Source organism: Rhododendron vialii, chromosome 12a (assembly GCF_030253575.1).
Source record: "Rhododendron vialii isolate Sample 1 chromosome 12a, ASM3025357v1".
Taxonomy (NCBI): Eukaryota; Viridiplantae; Streptophyta; class Magnoliopsida; order Ericales; family Ericaceae; genus Rhododendron; species Rhododendron vialii.
This window is the reverse complement of record NC_080568.1, coordinates 9,582,507-9,607,998: the sequence shown is the minus strand read 5'-3', so window position 1 is coordinate 9,607,998 and position 25,492 is coordinate 9,582,507. Positions and strand designations below refer to the sequence as shown.

At 37.9% G+C, this 25,492-nt stretch overlaps 2 protein-coding genes and 1 long non-coding RNA gene across 6 annotated transcripts; 2 read left to right on the top strand and 1 right to left on the bottom strand.

Moving 5' to 3' along the window:
* Positions 1-1,142: 1,142 nt before the first annotated feature.
* Positions 1,143-2,590, bottom strand: LOC131310547 (uncharacterized). Its single transcript, XR_009195253.1, has 3 exons — positions 2,292-2,590; positions 1,483-1,510; positions 1,143-1,351 (listed from the first exon to the last, which is right to left on the bottom strand). It is a non-coding gene; the product is annotated as an uncharacterized LOC131310547 (long non-coding RNA).
* Positions 2,591-9,302: 6,712 nt separating this feature from the next.
* On the top strand, positions 9,303-10,455 carry LOC131309401 (uncharacterized). The gene is made up of 3 exons (XM_058336045.1): positions 9,303-9,432; positions 9,554-9,621; positions 9,850-10,455. Exons 1-3 carry the CDS (start codon positions 9,303-9,305, stop codon positions 10,453-10,455), a joined length of 804 nt encoding a protein of 267 aa, XP_058192028.1.
* A 2,381-nt stretch (positions 10,456-12,836) lies between these two features.
* LOC131310543 (clathrin heavy chain 1-like) lies at positions 12,837-16,822 on the top strand. 4 transcript variants are annotated; one of them, XR_009195246.1, is made up of 4 exons: positions 12,837-13,664; positions 14,227-14,298; positions 15,151-15,263; positions 15,355-16,822. XR_009195246.1 is itself a non-coding variant. In XM_058337618.1 (2 exons), the coding sequence occupies exons 1-2, from the start codon at positions 13,434-13,436 to the stop codon at positions 14,239-14,241; spliced, it is 246 nt and encodes an 81-aa protein (XP_058193601.1). In that variant the 5' UTR covers positions 12,837-13,433; the 3' UTR covers positions 14,242-14,938. The 4 variants fall into 4 exon arrangements, 1 of the variants encoding a protein (XP_058193601.1); XR_009195248.1 differs by lacking the exon at positions 15,151-15,263; XR_009195247.1 differs by lacking the exon at positions 15,151-15,263 and having other exon boundaries at positions 12,837-13,838.
* Positions 16,823-25,492: the final 8,670 nt, after the last annotated feature.

The following is a 25,492-nucleotide window of genomic DNA, read 5'->3' as shown; positions in this document are numbered from 1 at the left end:
TTGAAGCTGCTGAGAAAGAGCGAGAGAGAAAGGGACAAAACCAAGGGCATATATTATAACAGGATGAAAAGATAATCAATTGGTACTTTGCAAATACATGCTGTTATATGGAAATTAAGGCTCTATAGATTGCATAAAATTATTTCGTAGGATGGGTTAGGTTATCCATATGCGCGTGTGCGTGTATCTTTCTCATTTCTCATTTCATCGAACACGTAGAACGCATACTTTTAAGAAATCCAAAATTCAGTAACAGCAAAATCATTTCAACGGAATTTGCAAGATTTCCGTTTCCGGATATGGTGGTCGTGTGATGGTTGCAAGAAGTTCTGAGCAGGTTTTGATTGCTTCATGAGATGCCGAAGAGAAGAATGCAAGAGATTCCATTGAAGCTTGTTTTCGATTGAAAATTGATACCTCAGATAAAGTAAATCCTAACCCTTTAAATGGATAACCTTGTAAACCCTAAACTGATTATCTCGTGCTAAGGAAGGAAGATTGAAATCGTACCCTTGTATTTGGACTCCCTGACTCTTTGCTTCAACTAGTGCGTTAGGTTTGAAAATGGTTTTGATTTTCCTCCGATTAAGAAAGGAGGGGGCAGAGAAACTTGAAGGTCGGGCTAACAGTAGGGAACAAAGGTTAATCGATCAAAAGAAATAGAGAACAAGAAACATACTTGATACTGAAGATTAAAACCCTAGAAATCTCCCCCCAGTTCTTGAGAAATCTCGCACCAGTTCATAGCTAGAGTACGACTCGTATTTCAAGATTCTGAAATCGATTGAAAACTTCTAAGGTCCGTTTGATTTTTGGGAGCGAGGAGACTGGTGCTTCTGATTTTCGCGGAATGCTGTGTATGGCTTTAATGAAACTCTGTTCAAAAGCCTTCAGTGTATTTCCTTTCTTTTAGCCTTGAAGAACGCTATAATGGCTACTCAATAATAGCATTACCAAAAGAACGCTGTAAAATTACGTTATAGAAAGCCATATGTGTTGTAGTGTTATAGAGAACAAGAAAAACAAATGATGTATTGCATGAGAAAGAACAATCATTATGGTATATATATACAACCAGCTCCATTGACAACAAAGAGTTTACCAGCAAGAGGTGAAATAGATTCATTGCTTGAACCATTTGAGCCGGCAAAAAGAAAATGTTATTTGAAAGCAAACCCGAATTTCAAACTACGGATAGCTCAAATACAAGCAACCTCCTAGTGCTTCCTCAATAGATCCAAGATAGTCCATGTTATAGCCAATCAGCTTCCCATCACTTGGTTTCTTGATCATGCAACTAGGTGCCCAATTTTTTTTGGTACTTCGGAATATTACTAACTGCCCCAATTGCCTGAAAGAATTCAACCACGAATTGCATATTATATTAGGCGAATGACAGTGAGAGATGCTAGACACACCTTTCCAAAATATAATTCGTCTTCGACTCTTCGTCATTGAACATGTAAAGGAATTGTTAAATACCTTAGCAATTGAAGAACTCATCAGCTACCTATAAGAGCCAAAGTTGTTAAGTGATAAGTAAGTTGTTCCTTGTAACTTGAATAGAAAATCTGAAAACAAAACTCAAGAAAATAACTATTCAAACATCATTTCCAAAAATTGGGACATCTGTTGTCCTATGATACAACTATTTTGTTTTATCCAGAGTTGCTTCCCTAGAGTACTGTCATTAGCTTTTGACTTTTAGCACTCCAAGACATCGAAAAATTTGAGTTCTACATTGCTTGCAAAGAGTCGGAACATAAGTAGCGCCTGGAGGAGGCGGTATAATCTCCTCTGCCTTTTGGATTCATATTAAGATGATGCATTAAAATGCCAACGCAAGTATGCAGAGTAGAAGCATCTAATGATTCTAATTAATATACACAAGCATCTATTCTCCTGCCAACACGATGACCAACATTCATAAGTAATTAAGAAATGAAAGTCAAACTGTAAGAAAACACTTCGGAAATTATTATTTTTTTGGAAGACTGACCTCGGGGATGTATAGCTTGATATTAAAACAACCCATTCAGGACCGAGATCTACAATCTTCAGAAAGCCAATCTATAGTCATCTCAAGAAATTAATATCGCTATTCACTGACCCTCAACTGCTTGGGTTAGGTATTCACTCACTTACTCAGAGACAGAGAGAGAGAGCGCTGATCCAAGGAAATGACAGTAGTAGTTGAAATACGACGGTGACGCGATTGTTCGCAATAATCTAAAGCTTTAATGGACTAGAAGTTGGGACCAGGTATAAAATCGAGTGTGTAATCGACTTACCCATCTTATGCTCAGGTCAGACAAGCGCAGGTCTAGTAGGCCACAGACGGGATCGATGTCGGATGGTGGGACTGCCGATGAGGGTCAATTGGCAACGGCAATGGTTTTGGATGACCCAGTTCTTCTTGATCTCGTGTGTGTGTGTGTGTGAGAGAGAGAGAGAGAGAGAGAGAGTAACTTGGCGGAGAGAATTGGGAAAGTTGGGGTTGGGAAAGTCTATACAGGGGGAATAGTGAAAAAGTAAGCTTTACATTTTCCCACGTTCAAAATTTTCACGGACACTTGGCGCCCAATCCCATGAACGCTATGAAAGTTTACCACCGAAAGTTTTCTATAGCATTCTTTAAAAAACGCTATGATATTACGCTATAAAATGTATTGTTTGTTGTAGTGAAAGAGAAATCAATGGTTTCGAATCACTGTGAATGTGAACCAATCTAAATCAATAATTTCTCTTCTCGAAGCATTTTCGAGGTATTTAGCGTTCCTCTTTTCTCCTATTACTAAGGGACACCTATTACTAAGGGACAATGTAGAACCTTCCGTGTTTCCCTTTATTAACCAAATCAGGACTCCAAAGGCGTATAACTCATCAAAAAAAAATTCCCAACCATCAGCAGAGCCCTCAAACATAGTCCTCATATCCTCAATCGTGGAAAATCATGGAAAAAGTAAGCACCACATAATTGCCACACATATTTTTGCTACGGGCAATATTTTGTAATCTCTTTAGGGTCTGTCCTATTGAGATCTTTCCATTTCGGTTTGGTTTGCATCTTGCCAATTTGCTTTCATTAATTGCAGTTCGGGGGTACAAAATGATTGTCGCGTGGTTGGGTAACAATATTGTTGGGATAAAAATCTGGATGCATACTACTTGTAAGAGCTAAAATGTCTAGAGAGAGAGAGGGAGGGAGTGAGTACGGAAAAGGGCAAGAGAAGGCAGGCGGAGTGAATGGAGGTCACGATGGAGGTTGGATCCCGGTGGTCAAAAACCACAGGGGCCAGTCAGGGCAGAGGATGAGAAACAAGGACACTTTCACCTTGTTTGTGGATAACATTCCTGAGTCAAAGGATCTGAAGTGGCTTTCGTGGGCTTTCAATAAGTTTGGGGTAGTTAGCGATGCATTTATTCCGTATAAGAGGAGTAAACGTACTGGAAAACAGTTTGGTTTTGTGAGATATGATTGTCATGTGGCGGTTGGCATGGCTATCTCCAAAATGAACGGGGTTTGGGTGGATGATGCTCGACTGTTCGTTAAAGAAGCATGCTTCGGTTTCAACAAGGAGCACACTAGGGTAAGAATTCCCAAGTTTCGTTCTGAACATGGCAAAGAGAGATGCTCAAACAAGGGGCCAGAACTGGCTCAGAGGCCAGGCAAACAAGCTTTGGAGGAGAAGGTAAAAAGGGAACAAGCCAGAAGATCTTATAAACAGGTTTTGAAAGGAGAATCATCCAAAATGGGAATCAATCCACAGCCAACGGTACATGTCAAACCTAGTGGCAATGGGTGGCTGTACAGAACCTAGTGGCAATGGGTGGCTGTACAGAAGCGCAGTGGCGGTGATGCATAGGGCAGTGTCTATGCCGATATTGCAGGTGAGTTTTAATTTGGAATCGAATCGAGTGGCCCAATTTCGTTCTCTGGGAGGAAGGTATGTGTTAATCACTTTCCAAAGTCAGGAGGTAAGGGATGATTCAATTGAGAGTCAGTGGATGCAATTATGGTTTGAGAATGTGAAACCATGGAGGGGAGAACCGGCGAGTCTTGAGAGATTCGTTTGGTTAACTGTTAAAGGACTTCCTTTAAATGCATGGAATGCTCATACTTTTAAGTTGATTGCTAAGTTATGGGGCTGTTTTATTATGGTGGATGAGAACACCCTTAAAGAATGTTGTAGACACCCCAATTTGGACTTGTCAAATTTCCTTAATTTGTGGCCCTGAGGCTCCCCGATGATGAATACGGATCAGAACAAGCCATGTACCAATTGAGACATTGCTCCTTAAAGGAAATGGCCAAAATCATTCCCAAGCGCTCCAAACTGTTTTCCAAAAACCACTGGCTTGGCTCATTCTTAAGCGCTCGAGAGTGAAGTCCCAAACGCTCGCGACCACTTCCGAGCGCTCGAGACCTCTCCCAGTGCCCAATGGGTGAAGAAGATTCCCACTATCCATGCAAGCCATCATTGCATTCCCCTTGAACCGGCTGAGATGAGTCAACACTCAATCTCAGTCAGAGAAGAGATCAGCTGAAGATTTCTTTCTTTAAAAAAGGGATTTATTTCAAAATCACTTGATTTTCAAAAACCATGGGTTATATATATACCTTGTCTTTTAGCAAAGAAAAGAGGACGAAAATTCTCTCTCTTAAAACTCCTCCTCTTTTCTCTCTCTTGTTCAAAGGAAAAAGGCTTAAAAACTCAAACTTCTTGAAAGGTTTTTTTCACTCTACATCCACCTTTCACAACCATCCAAGGAGCAAAGTGTCAAGCAAAGGTAGAAATATTTCTATCCTTGGTTCAAATCAAGAGGCTGTTCTCCCTTCTGAGGGAGGGGGGGGTCTCTCAGCCTGTCCTAGTCCTTAATGCTGGGTGCATGGTTGGGAGACCTTAGTGAAAAAGCAAGAGCAAAGAGTCCACGAATAATTTTTTCCCAAAACCCCTACTGGAAACACTCTCGAGCGCTCAAGAGTGCTCCCAAGCGCTTGGGACTATTTCCAGTCCCATGCATGGCATTTTGGTAAGTAGTAGGCTGGGGGTGAGGTGCACTTTTAAATAAAATGGTTTTATTCTGGCATGCAGACACAGAAGATCATTTTTCCTAAAACAGAAATGTTTCTTACAAATCTCAAGTAAGAACAAAGTTTTTCTAAGTCAAAAATAAGATCTTCTCTTGTTAAAAACTTAGATAAGGGTGTTTGCATGATGAAGTGGTACCATTTTCTATTTGAGAGTAAGCTGGCATGCAGCTCACTCCCAAGCGCTCGAAGCCATTCCCGAGCGCTCGGGAGTGCATGCATGCCATTGCATTCCATTTTCCCAGTTTTCTGTATCTTCTGAGCTTCTGCATGCATAGATGTGTACATTTGCTCTTTTAAAAGTGTAGATCTATTCGTGCAATGGCAAGAATACATGACTTGAAAACTTGAGGTCCTATCTCAGTCTTTCAAGTCCTCTGCTGAGCCAGTGGTTGTTTAATAGTATTTCATTTTGCAGTCTTTATATTATGTTTTGTCAGTACTAACAGAAAGTGCAGGTGGGGGTTCAGATGCTCCCAAGCGCTCGAGAGTGCTCTCGAGTGCTCTCGAGCGCTCGAGAGTGAAGTCAGTGAGCAGTGTTTCATTTCCTGTTATCTTGCTGTCTTTCATCACATAATCACCCCTCCTATACACGTGCACCAGCATACACTGTTATTTGGCATCCTATTTGTGACTAACAAACTCTGTAGGATTTGGTCAGTAACATTCCCAAGCGCTCGAGAGTTCTCTTGAGCGCTCGAGAGTTGATCCAGTGGCAGTTTACACAGCTTTGCCATCATGCATGTGTCCATCATCATTTCATCACTACTTGTACACAAGCATCAGCATACACCTTATGTTTGCTATACCTGTGGATACCTGCTACATGCTTAATGAAACAAAATCCCTTTAAAAAATCCCACAAATGTTTAGTAGAGACCGACATCGCGTCGGGCGAGGGGGGTGCCGTAAAAACCTTCCCCCTCGTAACATGGCTTCCGAACCCTCGAATGATCTCTGGTTTTTCAATTCAAATCAATCAATTTTCAGATCCAAAAACGGTTTCTCGGGTGGCGAACCATAAATCTGGGTGGCGACTCTTCAAAATTTCTCAAATCGGTACGGTGGAGCGGTATGTGTTTTTCGGACCGCCCCGATCTCACCCGGGGCTGTGGTAGCCCACAAATGTTCTTTTGCTGAAGGGAAAGTTTTAGTTGCAACCAAGGAGAAAAGCTTGATAGAGAGGTGGATTCAGTTCGAAATCACAGGGGTGTTTTACGACGTCAAGGTCACTGAAGCATCATCCTTCGTGAACCCAGATATAGTGGAAGCTTATATGCCTCAGTCCAAGAAATTAAGGGTGGAGCCCAATGCTCTGGAAAAAATGGCTATGGAGGTTGAAAAAAGGAAGGAAAAAGGGGATGATGGTGATGAGGGGAGAAACCAAGAAGGTGATACCAGTTGGAGAAGGTTGTCAGGGGTGGGATGGGACCTAGCGTCAGGGACAGGGGGCTCTAAGCATGAAAACGGTGGTGGGCATTTAATGCCTGGAAATGCAAAGTCAAATATGTAATCAGAAGAATCTTGGGTAAAAGATTCAGTGGAGCAGGAGGCGGAGAATGGCTCAGGAACTCTCTCAGACCCGTGAGAGAGTAAATGGAGGGTAATTGTTTTTTTCCCTTTCTTTTGAGGTGCTTGCTGTTGAGCTTCATGTTTTTTTTATGCAGTTGGGCTTCATGTTTTGTTTATGCAAATTATTTCTTGGAATATTAAGGGGCTGGGGAGTTCTATTAAGAAAAGATTTTTGTATAAATTGATCAAGAAGAGGAAACCTGAGGTGGTTTTTGTGCAAGAAATAAAATTGGAAAATTTAGATTTTGTTACGGTTCAGAGACTGTGGGGAAGTGGGGACTTTGAATTTGCCTTTTTTAGTTCTTCAGGGGCGTCTGGGGGTCTTATGGTGATTTGGAGAAAAGCTTTTTTCAGAGATGATACTATTGTTCGCCACAGATCGTTCATTCTTTTACAGGGAGTAATTAATGTTGATTTTCCGTGTACCATGGTCAATATTTATGCTCCAAATGATGTGGCTTTTAGGAGAGAAGTTTGGGAGGAATTGTTAGTGCTGAAGGCTAACTCGACAGTTCCGTGGTGCATTGGAGGTGACTTTAACGAAATCAAAGCGATTAGTGAAAAGGCTGGGTGCCAAAGGATGGAGAGGGGTATGAAGGATTTTCTTGATTTTGGCAATCGGATGGAACTTCTGGATCTCCCAATGTTGGGTCGGAAATTCACTTGGACTAACTACCAAGATCACGCGGTCCATAGTCGCTTGGACAGATTCCTAATTTCCCATCAGTGGCTTTCAAAATTCAGAGTACTTCAATGGGGGATTCACAGGCCAATATCTGACCATTGTCCCACTGTCCTCCTTGACGATGGTAGAGATTGGGGTCCGCGCCCGTTTAGATTTATGGATATTTGGTTGTATAATCCGAGATGCATGGCGATTGCTCAGGAAACGTGGGAGAACACTTCGGTCAGTGGATGGGCTGGGTTCCAAATCTTACAAAAATTAAGGGCAATTAAAGATAAGCTCAAGGTGTGGAATAAAGAGGAGTTTGGCGATATAAACTCAGCTTTGCAAGAATCAGAGGCCGAATTACACCGTCTGGATTTGCTAGCAGAGGAAAGACAGCTCAATGCGGAGGAAAAAGCTTTGAGATGCAAGATTAAGTCGGATTTCTGGAGACTTACTCGTCTAGTTGAATCGTTATGGAGACAAAAATCTCGACTAAACTGGTTGAAATTGGGGGATAAGACTACGAGATACTTTCAAGCCATTGCTAACAATAGATTTAGGAGAAATTTGGTGGGTTCTATCAAGGTAGATGGGAGGCTTGTAGAAGATCCAACGGAGATAAAGAACGCAGCTGTTGAGTTTTTTAGCAAGAACTTCAAAGAGGACAGAACTTCTAGACCAAGACTGGGTGGAGTCTTTCACCGAAAACTAACACCGGAATCTGCTGCCTATCTCAGTAGGATGTTTGAAGAAGGGGAGATTCTTACTGCTCAAAAGGATTGTAGCAACCTCAAAGCCCCGGGTCCGGATGGTTTTAACTTTTCTTTTGTGAAGCAAGGTTGGCGGTTTATGAAGGAGCTGATATGTCAATTCTTCTCCAACTTCCATGCTAACGGCAAGCTCACAAAAGGTATAAATTCGACCTTTGTTGCTTTGATTCCTAAGATTGATTGTCCTTTATCCTTTAAAGAATATCGTCCCATTAGCATGGTGGGTTGGGTGTATAAGGTGTTATCCAAAGTTCTTCCTAATAGAATCAAAATCCTTTTAACATTAGTAATCGGAGAAGCTCAAGCTGCGTTTGTTGGAGGTAAACAAATCTTGGATGGTGTCCTTATTGCAAATGAGGCTATCCATAGCTGGAAAAATAGCCCGCATGGGGGGTTAATTCTAAAATTTGACTTTGAAAGGGCCTACGATTGTGTCAACTGGGGTTTTTGGTTAGACCTTCTAGCGAAAATGGGATTTGGAGAGAAATGGTGCAAATGGATTAAGGAGTGTATTTCGACGGTCTCCATGTCAGTTTTGATCAACAGTTCTCCATCCAAGGAATTCAAGACTGAGAGAGGTCTCAAACAAGGAGATCCATGTCCCCGTTTCTCTTTAATATTGTGGTTGAAGGGTTGAACATTTTATTGGAGAGAGCGAAGGATCGGAACATTATAAAGGGAGCAAAAATAGGGGTCAATGGGGTGACGGTCACACATCTTCAATTTGCGGATGATACAGTTTTATTTTGCAACAATGACTTGGTGGAGATGTCGAACATCAAAAGAATCCTCAGGTGCTTTCAGCTCATGTCTGGTCTTAAAATCAATTTCTCTAAGAGCTCCTTATGTGACGTTACAATTCCTCAACAGGATGTGATTTCTTTAGCGCAAGTTATGGGGTGTAAAGTTGATCATCTACCTATTAAATACTTGGGTTTGCCTCTGGGTGCCAATCCTAAGAGGCTCAAGACGTGGGATCCGGTGATCGAAAAGATGGAGAGGCGGTTAAGTTTGTGGCGCGGAAGATACAACTCCACCGAGGCAAACTTACCTTGATTAATTCCTCCCTTGCCAACCAACCGATCTACTTCATGTCTATTTTCAAAATGCCAGCGTCAATAGCGAAGGGATTGGCGCGAATTCAAAGGAATTTTTTTTGGGGAGACACAATTGACAAGAGAAAACTCCATCTAATCAAATGGGAGTTGATCTGCAAAAAGAAGGAGAATGGGGGATTAGGTGTGAAGAACTTGATGATCCAAAATCTTTCCCTCTTGGCCAAATGGTGGTGGAGGTTCAACAAAGAGCCGGAATCATTGTGGGTGAAAGTAATCCAAGGAAAATACAGTTTAGAACAAAACTGTTGGCTTCCCCGTATGCCTTCATCGGGTAAGGTCTCGAACTGTTGGAGAGATATTTGTGCCATTGGGGAAGTTTCCTCATGCATAGGAAACATAATCCAGGAGGGCTTTAGAATACAAGTACGTTCCGGTTTGGAGATCTCCTTTTGGAACCAGGTATGGTTGGGGGACTCGACTCTTAGAGAGGACTATCCTCGTCTATACCTGATCTCTACTCAAAAAGAGGCGGTTGTCAATACATTCTAGGGTGGAACAGGAGTCGACAATTGGAACCTGTCCTTTAGCCGAATGCTACGAGACTGGGAATCTAACCAAATGGAGGAACTAAAGCAGAGGCTACAAAAAATTTTTCTGGATTCATCCAGTCGTGATTCCTTGAATTAGAGATGGTCCTCTGATAATCATTTCTCGGTAAAATCGGTGTACAATCAGTGGGAAAATAGTGGGCAGTCCGGAAGTTTGGGGAGAGAAGGCTTGTGGAAGAACATTAGTCCCCCGAAGGTAGAAATATTTGCTTGGATGGCTGTTCAATCCAATGTGGCAACTAGATCGGTATTGTTGGACAGAAACTTGATTTCCGAAGGCCAATCTACCTTGTGCCCTTTTTGTTCTCTGTTTTTGGAAACTCCGCACCACTTGTTTCTACACTGCAAATTTTCGTGGGAGGTTTGGTCGCGGATTTTGGAATGGTGGCATGTACAATGGGTGTGCTCCGAATCTCTACAAGATCATCTCAAGTGGTGGGTGGATAATAGATTCAGGAACCTTGAGAAAAGTTTGTGGGAAGCGTCTTTTTTTGCAACGTTGTGGTCACTGTGGTTAGTACGTAACGATTTCGTTTTTAACAACGCTTTAGTATTTGTTGAGGCCGTGGTTGACAAGGTAAAAACTAGAGTTGCTATGTGGGTAAAGGCAAAGTTCGACATCAAGCTATACACGGTTGAGGAATTTAAGGTTTTTTTGGATGGAATTAGGCTTCTAAAACTGTAAGTCGAGATCTTAGTCTAGTTGAGGTGTGATCTTCCAATGTTTTGTTGGAGGACGATGTTTGGTGGTTCCCCTTTTTTCTGTTTTGTGCTTGATTGTGTACGTTTTCTATGCTTACTTTGATTAAGCCCCTCGATGTATCCCTTCGAGCCTTAATATATCTCTTTCTTTTGCCGAGCAAAAAAAAAAAAAAAACAACATTGTTGGGATGCATCCTCTTCATTATTGTGACACAGTCATCGTTTAATAAAATATTTTTCTGCTATTCAAACAAAAATTTAATCGCCATCCATAGCTCTAACCCGGATATTGAAGAAACCCTCACTAATAAAAGAATCTCGTATAAACTCAACTGATCGATCTGAGAGAGGTTCCATAACGTAAAATATCCGGTCAAAGCTGCCCCTATATAAGGAGCGAAGTATTGTACAAAACAAACACGCCTGCTACATACTGTACTGGACCTTCGACCGGACATTCTACAAAGGTAGAAATAGAATCGGAGCCAACCCTCCCTGTTCTCCAAGGTTTCCTCCTCGGCTTTGATAGCCAACCCTCCCCATTCAATTTATAACAGTCTTCTCATTTGTCCAAACATTGCTTAGGTATTTGATCTCAGGCTCCTTTTGTTTCGATTCGATGTAAACCATGTAAAATATTTTTTTCGAAAAACAAACTTCAAACTTTTATTTTCCGGTATTTAGTTGGCACTTGAAAAATATTTTCATTAATCGACAAAAAAATGTAAAGAGAGAGAGAGAGAGAGAGAGAGAGAGAGAGAGAGAGAGAGAGAGAGAGGAGAGGCTTAAACGGTGGAGAGATATGAGAATATTGGAATTGAATATGGATCATGAGTGATAATCAATGAAACTGAGCAGTGAAAATTGCAATAGAAGGCAACGAGTTTATTTTGGAAAATAACTGACGGAAGATTTAAGGTTATGTCATTTTCATCAAATTTTTCCTCATTTTTTACACAACCAAACACCGAAAAATAGGTAAAATATTTTTTCGGAAAACATTTTACACCCAAACAAACGGAGCCTCGATGCGTAATAATCTTTGCTCCGCCACTTAGTGGTGGCATGTGTAATCAATTATCTTTTCTTTTAGTTGTACGTATGCCTCCAGTGTCGGCCCCAACATTTGGGTTGCCTAACCCAACCTTATGTTTTGTTGTCCATATAGTTTTAAGTCATACAAAAAAAACATACAAGTGAAAAAAAAAATTACGTCGTTCTTTTAACTTGAATAACATAAAAAATAAATCAATATCAAAATGTAAACCCCTAGTTACAGTGCTTTATGAGTAGCACAATCCGATTCAAAGAAATGACTTCTTGCATTTTTCGAAACAAATTTTTCAATTGAATCGTACTTTACTCATCTAAGAACTCTTGCCCGTTCCGCTAACTTTTGGTTATTTAACTTTTTGGGCTTTTTAGTTGATATATGTGAGGAGAATGACCTATCTCAAAAAACGTAAAAAGTTAAATAAAAAAAAGAAGAAGCTCCAAATACCCAAAAATACTCTTTATGGGACAGCACCTCATTTTCTTTTTTTGAAATCATAACCAATCTATTTAATCTCTCTTGTGAAACAGTAGTTCGAATGAACAAATAAAAACCATGTTAGCCCACTCGATTTATTTTAACTATGACTTTTTTTTAATCAAATGTAAGAACATATCACTTATACATTACTATTGTGTTTGTTAAATCGAAAATTTTCAGCAAAGTAATTTGATTTTCGTAATATTTTGGATTGGGTGGAAAACAAAAAAGGTAAAATAAAAGCAGAAAAAAAAAGTGGGGGCAGGGGTGGGCTTGGGAATTAGAACTGGACAACGGACACAAAACACGATAACACGACACGAACCGGACACGAAATTAGCGGATTAGGGTTGAATAATTCTGGCACGAAATACGAAAATGACATGACTCGATAAACACGAATTCTAAATGGGTCGGGTTCAGATCGAACACGGGAGACACGAAATTGACATGACCAACACGGTTACTAATCTGTGTCACCCATTAACACGAACATATATATATATATATATATATATATATATATATATATATATATATATATATATATATATATATATATATGTGTGTGTGTGTGTGTGTGTGTGTGTGTGGTATATCTGTAATTCTATATAGAGTTGGGCAACAGATATAATAACACGACACAAAGTTAACGGGTTAGGGAGCATTTCTGACACGAAACACGAAAATGACACAACTCGAGAAACACAAATTCTAAATGGGTCGGGTTCGTGTTGGGTGGCTTATGACACGAACACGACTGATATGACACGAACACGACTCGACATGACCTGTTACCAAGGTCTAGTCAGCATCATCTTTTAGGTTTTGTTGATAGTATGATGTAGTACTTTATGGCCCTTTCCCATCTATCGTGATCAGTGTGTTGTGTATATTCAATGGCTTGCAGTTCTTGCCAGTGCTAAATATGTACAAGCAGTTACTGGTATACTTGTTTATTTGTTTTCCTCTGTTGCATTAACTTAAATAATTTCCAATGTCACCTTATACGTGTACTGCTTTGCCACCCGTCTTTACTTTTGTACAGACAGCAACTTGTCAAAATAAATATGCAACTCTTTGTTGTGGATCAACAGCGTAGTCAAGCTCTTGAAACTCATGCAGCCACATTTGCCTCATTCAAAGTGTGTTTGGTTCCTTAAACTTATCTTGCATGCACAATTGATGCTCCTTTATGGTATGTTTGAGATTTATTGGGTCGTCTTATACAAATTCTGGGAAATGAGAATCCTTCCTTTCTTATTTCTTTTGCTACAAAATCGGTAAATGCTAGACAGATTACATCAAAGTTTCATGTTATTGAGCTCGGGTAAAAACGAATGCATGTATATGATCATGGAGCTACTGTTACATTGTGCTGCTGAGTTGTTTTTCACGACTGATTTTTTTTTTCATAACGATGCATTATGGCTAATTACGTTTCTGTATCTTATTTGCAAAATGTTCTTGTACAAGCTGGGCAAACACCACCTTTGTTGCAGTACTTTGGAGCACTTTGGACTAAAGGGAAGTTTAATGCATTTGAGTCATTGGAATTGTCACAACTTGTGATGAATCAGAACAAGAAAAATCTTTTGGAGAACCGGTTGGCTGAAGATAAGTTGGAGTGTAGTGAAGAACTTGGAGACCTTGTCAAGGTTCCATCCATTCATCCATCTCTATAATAAGGAAGCTCATATTTTTTGAATCCATGTATTTTCAACCCTTGGCTTTTGATCCAACAGCCTTCGTCTAAAGAAGAGCAAGCGACTCTTTCCTCTCTCTGTGTTAACCATGGGATTGCTCCATAAAGAGCCCACTTTAATCCAATGGTGAGGACTTCACCAGGCCACCAAAATCAAGTGAAAAGATAATAGTTGTATCTCTTTCTCTCTCTCTCTCTCTCTCTCTCTCTCTCATCAGATCAACTAAAACATGGGTTCCTGTCTTTCAAAGTTCAAACCACACACACACACACACACTCTCTCTCTCACACACACACAGTCAAAATCCCCTCTATTTCAGTGAGTTATTGTTTTTACAGACACTCTATGTGTGTGTGCGTGTTGAAAACCCCTCTATTTCGGTGAGTTATTTCATTGTTTCATATGTAGTTATAATTTTATTGCTCTTTTTTTGTTTGTGTAGTTAATACAAGCCAATTGAAATAGATTTAGTTATTGATCTTTAACCCTCTTAAGTTTTGATTCTCATGTATAGGGCTTTCAGATTTGATTTGGACTCACATATAGTCACAGACAGTAGCAACTCATTCAACCTATAGTACATGAGGTACCGACGTTTGATTAAGTACTCTTTTTTTGTTTGTGTAGTTAGAAGACTTGGAAGACTGGGCGATTGGAACTGATTTCAAATCTAGGTCTTTTCAAATTTGATTATGTGTTTTTCAAATCTGAACCAGATTGTTTCTTTGAGTTGATAATGCAGTGTAGTTTTTTGTTTCTTCAAGAAAATCATTACTAATAATGCAATGCTTGTCTTGAGGCTCCTTTGTTTCTTCTCAAATTTATGTTTTACGTCTGCTATTGTTACTGAACAATGGAATTGGGATCTTCACTATTTTGTTATATTTGGGATTTCTTTTTCGTTGTGGAAGTAGGAATGTATATGCATCATCAAGAAACATATTTCAGGAAATGGAGAAAGAAATGGTCTTCCTTCAATAACAAATTCTCTCTTTTCATTAGACGTAAACAAGGTTTTGATCTATGACAAAGTATGAAGTTGTTCGTTTGAATCAAAGTTCTTCGACTCTTTAGACCAATTCAAAATTTATCCTGTAGAGATTGTAGCATCATGATTTTTCTTTTGAGATTCGCTTTATTACAATTTACAAGTGATTTCTATACTCTATAATCGAGACTAACTTTTGACCTACCGTGAACCGGCATCACAAAAATCGATTGGCCATTTTATGTCTATCAGCTTCATAGATGTCCTCTTTTTTCTGTGGTTCACTTCATTTGTTATGATAAGGAGTGGGCACTGGAGTGCATGAAGGACCATTTGTTGGTTAACCTAAGAGGGAGCCTCCAGATAATTTTGCAGGTACACATTTGCCGTGTCAGTAGTATTTGAGCACAGTTAAAAAAATGATATGTTGACTATCATGTGATTTTGTAGGTTGCCAAGGAATAATCTGAGCAGCGGGGAGTTGATGCATGCATCAAACTCTTTGAGCAGTTCAAGTCATATGATGGGCTGTACTTTTTACTTGGGTCATGTTTGAGCTCCACGTAATCTGTTTAGAAAATTTTTTCAGTTATCTTTTATTAATATTCAATTCAAATTGCGATTATTTAATTTGGTTTTCTTTTTTTGTTATAGTGAGGATCTTGAACTTCACTTCAAGTACAATGAGGTTGCTGCCAAGATTAGACAAATTAAGGAGGTTGAACTTATGACAAGAGAATCGAATTTCTATATGCTGAAAAGTCAAAACTTCTTGATGGAAGCAAAGCTTCCCAATGCAAGTCCATTTATTAATGTATGCGATCGTTTTGAGTTTGTTCCAGATCTGACCCACTATCTTTATTGAAAAAATATGCTCCGCTACATAGAAGGTTACGTTCAGAAGGTAAGAGTACTGTCAAGGATCTTAGATACATTTTTGTCACTTGAAATTTCGAACTTCTACTAAGGCACAGTGCTGAACTCTTCTGGAATTTCTTTGTATAGGGTAACCCAAGAAAAGCTCCATTTGTGGGAGGGCAATTGCTGGATGATGAGGCCCTGAAGATTTTATTAAAGGCCTAATTATCTTTGTCCGTTCTCTGCTTCTAGTTGAACCATCGGAGTGTAAAATCGGTACAGTCTGACCCTCCTTCCTTGCAGGTCAGGAAAAGACTCACCATCTCATTGTCGGCATTACCCTTCCCCATCATCTTCCCTGACACTATCCACCCAAACAACACAACCCTCTCTGCCCCATGGTCCCGATCTAGAAATCACCCTCCACTATCCAGCTCCTCTTCATCTGTCCACTGTCACATCTCGTCGACGGCTTTTCCAGTAGCCCTTCCACTCTCCACTATCACAACCCCATCCATCCACTATCACAACCCGTCTCTTCCTCATCCAAAAAAATCAATATCGTGTGAAAACATCAGAAAACAGAAGGAGGGCTAAATTAAAGAAGTCAGTTGAGCTTAAAAGCCTTAAATGATCTGGTTTGTGACCTTCATTGGCTAATGAGGAGGGGATTCGGTGTCTAGAAACCTAAATACAGAGTCCCCACTTGGGTAAGAGTAGTGGTTGCTCTCTCTTTCTCTCTCTCATGTGCCATTCTTTAGACCTATGGCCAATAGCAAAAAATCGTTTGAAACGATCAATGGAGGCGGCCACCACTGCAGATCCGTGGACAATGGCATGCTCCCGGGCAAGTATGAATTTCCCGGGAGCTCTTGCTCGATCTCGCCTCCATACTCTCTCTCTCTCTCTGTTTGGGTCCGATTTTTTATTGTGAAATGATCAAATTATACAAGGGTGGCGATAATGCCACAAGATGTTTTTTTTAGAGCCACGACAACTAACTCGATTTCACAATTCTGCTATATTTATTTTCAACTTATGATTTGTGCATACTGACTAGTGCAATATTTCTATTACTTTTAAGCATTGGCTCATTTTCAATCTATTTAGGCAAGAACTTTGTGTTACTCACAACTTTTATGACAAGGTATGAAAATAAAACCCATTATTCTTGTATTGCCTCCAACATCATTTGCCCAATGTCTTATTTCTTCCTCTCATTGTGTTGTGAATATGTTCAGACCACTTTTCAAACCGGCCATCAGAAAATGAAGGTGAAACATCTCTTCCTTTCAAAAAAAAAATGAAGACACCATAGTTGATACATGTAGACACTATTTTTCGTTTATATTTCTATATTTATACACAATAGTTGATACATGCAGACAATTCTTTATGCCATCAAAACAAGCTTCAAGTTATGCAATTTCATATGGTTTACTCTTTTTTTGCCTTACTATTTTGGGTGTATGTTTTATAGCCTTATGCTACCATATGGATTTGGTACTTGTCGGGTTGTCACCATTGGAATGTTAAGGTAGTAAAGGATATGAAACATATAACCAATCAAGAGGAGACACACACCGTGTTCATATCTTTGGTGCATTTGATTAAATTGTGTATAAGCTGAAAATGTAAGAAGAGTAATATTCAAGTATGGTCATGCATATATTCTTATAATGATATGTATTTGTTAGTTTGTGATGAAATATATTTTTGAGACTTTGTAGTTTGTGTTCGTATTTTACATAATGAAAGATGAGTACTTTATATAGTTTTTCCTTTCCATATTGTGAGACTATTTGTTATTGTTGTTTTTTTTTTTTTTTTGATAAAACTTGTCTAGTAAGGGCCTCATTTTTAGGATTGGTCGAGGGCCTCGAAAGCCTTGGGGTCAGGCCTGATTGAGACATGTGTGTCGCCAATGGACCACAAGCATAATTCGAGCTGAATTTGAGACGGCAGAATGCAAATCATAAATATGTCATTCGAATATAAAATTCACTGCATAACTTTCCTTCTTTTGTTCTCTCTGTTATTTGTTCCTGGCAGATGACCTTAATCCTCAATGAAAGGGGAAGTTGATAATTCCAGCCAATACAGATTTATACTTTTCACTTATAGCATTTCACCATGACCCTGTTCATCTTTTCAAGCTAGAGAGACTCGCAGATGGTGTGGCTAAAGCAACAAATAACATTGTTACAGGATTTATTCCATTTGGTTTTTGTCCTCCAATTTGTGTGGGCTTGCACTTTGTAGCCAACCGACGAGGCCCAAATAGAACTCTCAATAATTTTGCAATATTTCAAGTTCACTTCATCCCAAATTATGCCCACTCTCCATCGTCAAATTCTCACACTTCGCCCACATAAATGGGATTCCGATCATATTCGAAAGTTCTAAACCATAATTGACATTCCAATCGTATTCAATAAGTTGTAATCTTGAATTGTAACATTTCCAACATCGCAGTTGTTTCACGAACCTTTAAGGTTGCCAGAGCGGTGATTTGAGGACCAACAGTAGAAATATAAAGTGCATTAATCCTCACAAATATTAGGAATCAAGTCATGTCTAGGTTAAGCTCCTCCCCAAATCCTCCATCCGTACTTCACCAAACTCCGCCACTCTTTCTCGGGCCAATAACAACAATTTGAACTGATCTTCTTTTCGTAAGTTACGCGCTAATAAAATTTGTGCAAAAAGTTAGCTTGATCGGTTATTGATAGCAAAAATATTTTAAAATTAATTATCTATGTTTATGATAATAGTAACCGCTTGTTTTATAAAGAAAAGTACAATTTGTTGTTTTGTTCATTTTAGCACACATGTTCTTGGATGCAGTATCTACGAGTAGGGGTGCCAATGTGTGGGTTTGGTCAATTTGGGTGTGTCGTACACTGGTTGGGTCACCATTTTTTTTGATCCGGTTGGGTCACCAATTTACAACCCATTTAATTAGATAATTAATAATTACTATTCATATCCAACCCGACCCATTTATAAAGAGTAAAACGCAATCACTCATTAACCCAATTATGCACTTTCATATAGCCCTAAGTTTTAGGTTTAGGCACTTTCATAGGGGTTTTAGGGTGCACTTTCCTATCATAGGGTTTTAACGATTTAGGCACTTTCATAGGGTATCATAGGGTTTAGGCATTTTCATAGGATACCTTATGGTTTACGCACTTTTATAGCCTAAACCATAGGGTATCCAAGGGTTTGAACACTTTCATAAGATACCCTAGGATTTGGGCACTTTCATAATTTAGGGTTTTAGATAATTTTATAGGATTTTGGTGTTTCATTAATTGAAGATGACCTGATGGGAAATACTTTTTATTTTCTGTACATAATGGTAAAAATCCCAATGAAATATATATTCTCCATGTAATTAATTCTCTGGTTGAGTGAAATTTCTGATGTTTAAACAGAAACTCCCAGAGCGTCAATCATTTTATGATATTATTGATGTGACAAGCCGAGGGGCGGGGGTCCTGGTTCCAATTAACAAGCATATCAGGATTGCCATTAGTCCATATATGGCGACCTTCCTCCCCACTAGGAGTATATATATCTTCCAAAACTTCAACGTATCCTAGAGAATGTGACAATTTTTATTAGAGGTGGCAAATAAACGGAGTTGGGCGGGTTGAAACGGGTTATAGGTTGAATATGAGCTGGTTGAATATGGGTCAATAGTTGGCGGTTGAATGCGGGTCGGGTTAAATATGGGTCAGTTCATACCCGACCTAACCCGTTTCCTTATTTTTCTATCCTTTTTCAAATATAACCAAGACCATGATTTTTTTTATTTTTTATAAATCCCGTCAAATGAACTCGTTGGTCAGGTATTGCTCTGGTTGAAGGAATCGAAAAAATAAATAAAAATTGATCGAAATTCATTATTTTTTAAAAAGACAAAAATAAGTCAAAATAATTATCTTTTTTACATATTATTGTCTTTATCCAAAAACAAACTACAAGAAAAATGAAAATTGGTGACGAAATTTAATTTCATTACTAAATGAGTATATTTGGCGACGAAAAAAAAATCGTCACTGTTTTGACAATTTCCGTGACGAAATTATTTCGTTACGAAAGGTACCCATTTGGCGACGAAAAAATACATTTTTCGTCGCCAAAGATAATCATTTGGTGACAAAAAATATATTTCGTCGCCAAATGAGACCAATTTAGTGATGAAATATTTTTTTCGTCACCAAATGCTTTACTTTGGTGATGAAAAAAAAATTTGTCACCATTTTAATGCTTTCAGCGACGACATATATATTTCGTCATCAAATGGGTACCTTTCGTGACGAAATTTATGAGTTGCGCTTTGTCTCTAAATATATTTTAGACATAACTCTACTAAAAACTCCGATTGAGATTATTCAAATTGGGTTTGAACAATACTTCTTCCGTCCCAATTTGTTTGTCCAATTGTCGAAATACGTGTCTTTCAAAAATATACTTATATCGTACAATTTATAATATTTTTTATGATTTTGAAGATTGTGTATAATAAAACTAATTGAGATCTATCAAACAATATCCATATTGCATATTAAAAATATTACGAATTGAAAATTATAGCCAATTCTTTGAGAGGTCAAACGCTCTCAAAAAGTCAAAAAATGGACAAACAAATCGGGACGGAGGGACTCAATTGCCTACAACTTTCATGTTTATCAAAATTGCTAATTTTAATGTTTAAATATTCAAAATTACATTCGAAATATATTTTCATGTTAAACATATATGTTATATATTAGATATTTCAAATATTTATTGAAAAGTGTGTGTGGTGCAGTTGATCGAAGCTTGGGCGAAAAACTCAAGAGACTCGGGTTCGAAACCCAATTGGAGCAAAGAAAGAATGATTTTTATCCCATATGAAAACGTCTTTTGCAACGAAAATTTTAGTCACAGATGTGACCCATAGGCGACGAAATTTTTTGTTGCCAAAACGAATAATTGATGACAAAAAATTTCATCATCAATAAGAACAATAAGCGAGGAAAAAAATTTCGTCACAAATTATTCATTTTTAGGTGACAAAATATTTCGTCATCAAAAGGCACTATAGATGACAGAAAATAGATTTCATCACCAGATAGAAATCCTCGACAATCTTTAGTTGACAAATTTTTTTTCGTCACCTATACTATTTGTGACGATTTTCATTCGTCACCCAATGTAATTTTTCTTGTAGTGACACGAGTTTCGATCAAATTTTTTTATTTTTCCGATTCCTCTCGACTAGACGAATCAATAAATCACAAAAATTTAACACAAACGAAAAAATGCAAAAAAAAAAATTTTTGAATAAAGACAAACAAAAAGTTTAACTTTTTAATCCAAACCCATTGTAGGTTCTCGAAAGAAGTATTCTAAAAAAACTTAAAGATTCAGTTTTTTTCCATTTCCAAACAGTAACATAATTTCAACGAGGAGTCAGAGGCCGCGTCGGAGAGAGAGACATCTAAGCCGTGGGAGAGAGAGAATAGTGGATGTATACAATCTTGTTTTTTTATATCCAAGTCTAGGAGAGTTAGGCCTCGTTTCCGAACGTCAAATAGGTACTTAATATTTTTTAATAAGACAATTTCAAGCTAAAAAATGATGAGCTTATTGAAATTTAAAAATATGCAATATAGATATTGTTTGAAAGATCTCATTGAGATCTTTAATAAGGTGCAAAAAATCGAAAAATTATTTTTCATTTACATTATTTTTTAGTTTGAAAATATTAAATAAATACTTATTTTTTAAGAAGGTATTTTAGAACGGGCTCTAATAGAGAGAAAGAATAGTGGACTGAGAGTTTTGGAGAGAGAGAGAGAGAGAGAGAGGGGGGGGGGATGAATTTGATCGAGAGAGAGAGAGAGAGAGAGAGGAGAAGCGAGAGAGAGAGGGGGGATAAATTTGATCGAGAGAGAGAGAAAAGAGAAGAGAAGGGGATGAATTTGATCGAAAAATGGTTTTGTCTGGTACAGGAGGAGGAGGCGAGAAGCTTGATTTTCAGCTACAATAATTCACTCTTGTGAAGGAAATAAGTTTTTTAATTTCAACTCATATTGAATCCATTTTCAATCCATCTAAATTCATATAAATATGGGTTGATATGGATTGTATACAATATGGACGGATTGAGTTGGGTTATAAATAGACGGATTTGAACGAGTTAAAAAATATGAATTAAAATTGTCACCCCTAATTTTTATATATTATTTGCGAGGAATCATGCATGCATTTAGACATCAAACATGAATTTTCAAGTATTATTTGCCCAGTAGGGGTCAAATACATACAAGCACAAGTTAGCAGGAGCAACTGTCTAACTTATTTTTGGAATATCTAAAGCTAATTTCCCAATCTTGAGGGCTTAAATTTATAATTGTAATAATACCTTCAAGCACGTACAAATTTTGGAGGGTTGTTTGAGTTAGCTAGTCTGGTGAACTTTTCCTTTTTTCGTAATTCAAGATGCTCGGATTAATTTACGCACACCTTGATAAATTTATGGGGACTAATTCCACCACCCACAGTGGAACCCAATTAAAATCGTAATAGAAACTAAACCTTGATTGATCCAAAGAGGTTCATAACACGATGTTTGGAACTTCAAACTTTGGATGTAGCGTGCAAGGGGACTCTGCTTTCCACCATATGGCTCCACCACTTTGTTTGGTTGTCACAATTTCAACTTCTCATTTTTTTGTTTTTTACATTTTGGATGTTTGGCAGCCCATTTTGAAACTGTATTTTAGAAAATGTGGTTTCTGTTTTTGGTTCTCATTATTGGCTTTTTACATTTTTCTTGTTTGGCACCGACTTTTGAAAATGAGTTTGACCAAAATGAATTCATTGATTTTTCTTAAAGAGGGCAAAAGTGAGAAGTAGGGGAAAGGTGTTTTTTGCGTTTGGGGTTTTTTCCATTTTAGGAAAAATTACCAAAATACCCTCATTGATTTTAACTAATTATCAGTTTACCCTCACTTTACTCTTATAGAAACCCTACTCACTTGGCTAATTATTTTGAATTAGAAAGTAAAAAAATTTGAGACTCAAAGTTATGAGATATTTGTTGTGTAATACTCAAAAAAATTATTTCCAAAAAATATATTTTTACTTGATTTAAATAAATGAAAAAAATTATTCATACGTCTTTTAATATAATAATAAGAACAAAAGGCAACATGGCAAAAAACCAACCCATAATTTATTTTCATCATATATCTCTCAAACACTACTCCATTTGCAAAATAAATTCTAACCATAATCTAAAAAGTAAAAAAGCTAAAAAACTAAAAATGAAAAGCTAAAAAGTAGACTCTCAAACACTTCCACTAGATTTAAAATTTTCTAATCATAATTCAAAAAATTAAAAAGCCAAAAAGCTAAAAATGAAAAGCCAAAAAATAGGCTCGCAAATACTCCCTATATGTGAGGATAGAAGTGATTAGCACCTAAGATTGTGAGATCGTGGTGCTAAGAGTTTCCTAGCTTGTGGCGTTTTCATTTATTATCGTCGTTTTTATGTGATTTTACTCGTAAGGTAGTTTGTTAAGTGTTTCAGGTAAAATGCCCTTAAAAGGCGTATTTTGATCACGAGCCTAACTCCCAAGAAAGTTCAAGTATCTGCGCCCGGTGGTACTTCTGCCAGGATGGCCCAAGAGCGAAGGCGTGAGGCGTTGGGCAAGCCGTTGAGGCGTCGGGTGTCAAGTCTGGGAGACTGACCTAAAGACCTGGAGATAAGCTCCCCGTAATACAGCCTTAAGCTGTATCGATACGCGTTTGCTTAGTGGGAGATCAGAACAAGCTGTATCGATACGACCTTAATCCGTATCGATACGGGATCACTACGGGGAAATGGCCCTTTCCAACTTAGTAGCGTGGTATCGATACTTTTCGTAATCCGTATCGATATCAAGAGCCATCGGCCAGATATTTGTTGCTTTTTGGACTTTTCACTTTTGGAATAGTTGCTTCTTTTAGTATGCTTTTTAGATATTTGATGAGAGCGAAATCTATTGTGTATAAATAGGAGCCTCATCTCTCTCATTTGTAGCCTAGCACATTATGAACTTTAGTGTTTTCTCCATTAAAGCTCTTTAAGTTTTTTCAAGTGGATTTTCCTTAGAACTCTAGTAAGTACTTCTCGTTTATTGTTTTCTCGTTTATTAAAGTCGTTCGTACGGACTAGATCCTTGGTAATATCAAGTTTATTTTCGATTTCTTCAGTTAAATTTCATGTCTTGTTTTTATGCTTTCTTTTATGCTTTAAATATGTGTGAATAGTCGTTAGGCTGAGTCTCGGGATACTCTTTCTCGAGGACTTAGGCTGTCACTTGGTTCTCGAATCATCGGGTTTTAAAGCATGATTTTCAGAATAGAGCTTAACTTGTATTTTTGGTCTAAACAAGGGGTGTTAACTCTTTGGTAAGATGTTTAGTCAAGCGGTCTTGGCAAGCAGCTCACCAAGAGCTCGTGGTCTCCTATGTGTTCGACCAATATTAAAAACAAGTCGGTTCGTCTCCGTTTAATCACATCTTTCGTTAAACGTAGTCATTAAAGCTAAATTCTCCGGGCGTGAGTACGCAGTCGTGACTCTTGCCTGAGTTATAATCGAGAACCGGTAATGGCTTAAGTCAAGGGTTAGACAATCCCTAGACTTGCCTCTTTTAGTTTATAAAGCTCTTATCTAATCTGTTGCTTTAGCCTTTCCATCTTTCAAAGCAAAATCAAGTTGGCCGACTTAAACGCCACAAACCACCTTATAAAACTTACAAGCCGATTAAGTTATATTCGAATTCCCTATGGTACGATCTCAGTCTTACCGGTTTATTATGCTACTGACGATCTAGCTCTACGCTTTGGGTTTTCAACCTTATATTTGAAAGCGAGATTTGAGAGTAAACAAAAAGTGGCAATTACCAGATTTGAGTGAGGGTATTTTGATAATTGAAGACAGAAGAATGAAAAAAGCCCAAAATGTGAAAAGGACCTCCTGGGTTCTTTTTACCTTCTGCCTTCTAAAGTAAAAAACGGTGAACTCATTCTGACAAAATGGGTTTTAGAATGAATGAACCAAACAACCATAATACCCCCTCCGTCCATTTTTAAGTGTTTTGTTTCGTAATTTTAACTTATTAAAAAGACAACATTATTATACCTTTCACATCAATTTTTTTTCTCTATTTTCCATACTTATCCATCATCATTACACTTTTACTCACTAACTTTTTAAAATGGAATCTATTTTTAGGGACAAAATAAATAATGCACCAACTTTTACCCACTAACTTTACAAAATGGACATTTATTAAAGGATGGTCCAAAATAAAATACTGGACTCTAAATAAGAGACGGAGGGAGTAGGATAATGTAAAAATGAGGAAATCAAACACCCCCTTTGAGCCGGACAGAAAAGGTTCTAGATTTATCTTTAAATTTTGGGTTAATTCCAAATTAGCCCCTAAGCTATCATTCTTTTAGTATCACTTAGCCGTTTGTGCCACTCTTCCGCCAAGTTTGAGCGCCATATAACATGTACATGTGAGTAACTTGTGGCCAAAAAATCTCTCTTTTTAATTAGATATTGCTATGTGTCAATCTATAGGGCTAATTCCTAATATATTTATAAGTTTGAATTTATTACTTTTTATAAGTACATCCTCTAAATCAAGGAACATACTTTTCTTCGACATTTATTCACTCAATGGGGCCATTACAATACCAAATTTTATGATCCTAACATTTCTAAATTTTTTAAATATGAGTCAGTAAAATAATTACCATAAAGATAAAGTAGATTATGATTAACGAATGTTGGGCTTCTCCCATTTGGTGTTTGGACTTAACGAATAGTTTTATGCGGTTATATATATTATAAAATTTCCCCAAGGAACCCATTAAAGTA

Excerpts from the sequence above, each read along its gene's own strand:
- LOC131309401 (XM_058336045.1), top strand. The coding sequence starts at position 9,303 with ATGGGAGTTGATCTGCAAAAAGAAGGAGAATGGGGGATTAGGTGTGAA. Across the intron at positions 9,433-9,553 it reads CGGAATCATTGTGGGTGAAA|GAAACATAATCCAGGAGGGC; the intron begins GTAATCCAAGGA and ends CCTCATGCATAG. Across the intron at positions 9,622-9,849 it reads AGATCTCCTTTTGGAACCAG|AGATGGTCCTCTGATAATCA; the intron begins GTATGGTTGGGG and ends TCCTTGAATTAG.
- LOC131310543 (XM_058337618.1), top strand. The coding sequence starts at position 13,434 with ATGGCTAATTACGTTTCTGTATCTTATTTGCAAAATGTTCTTGTACAA.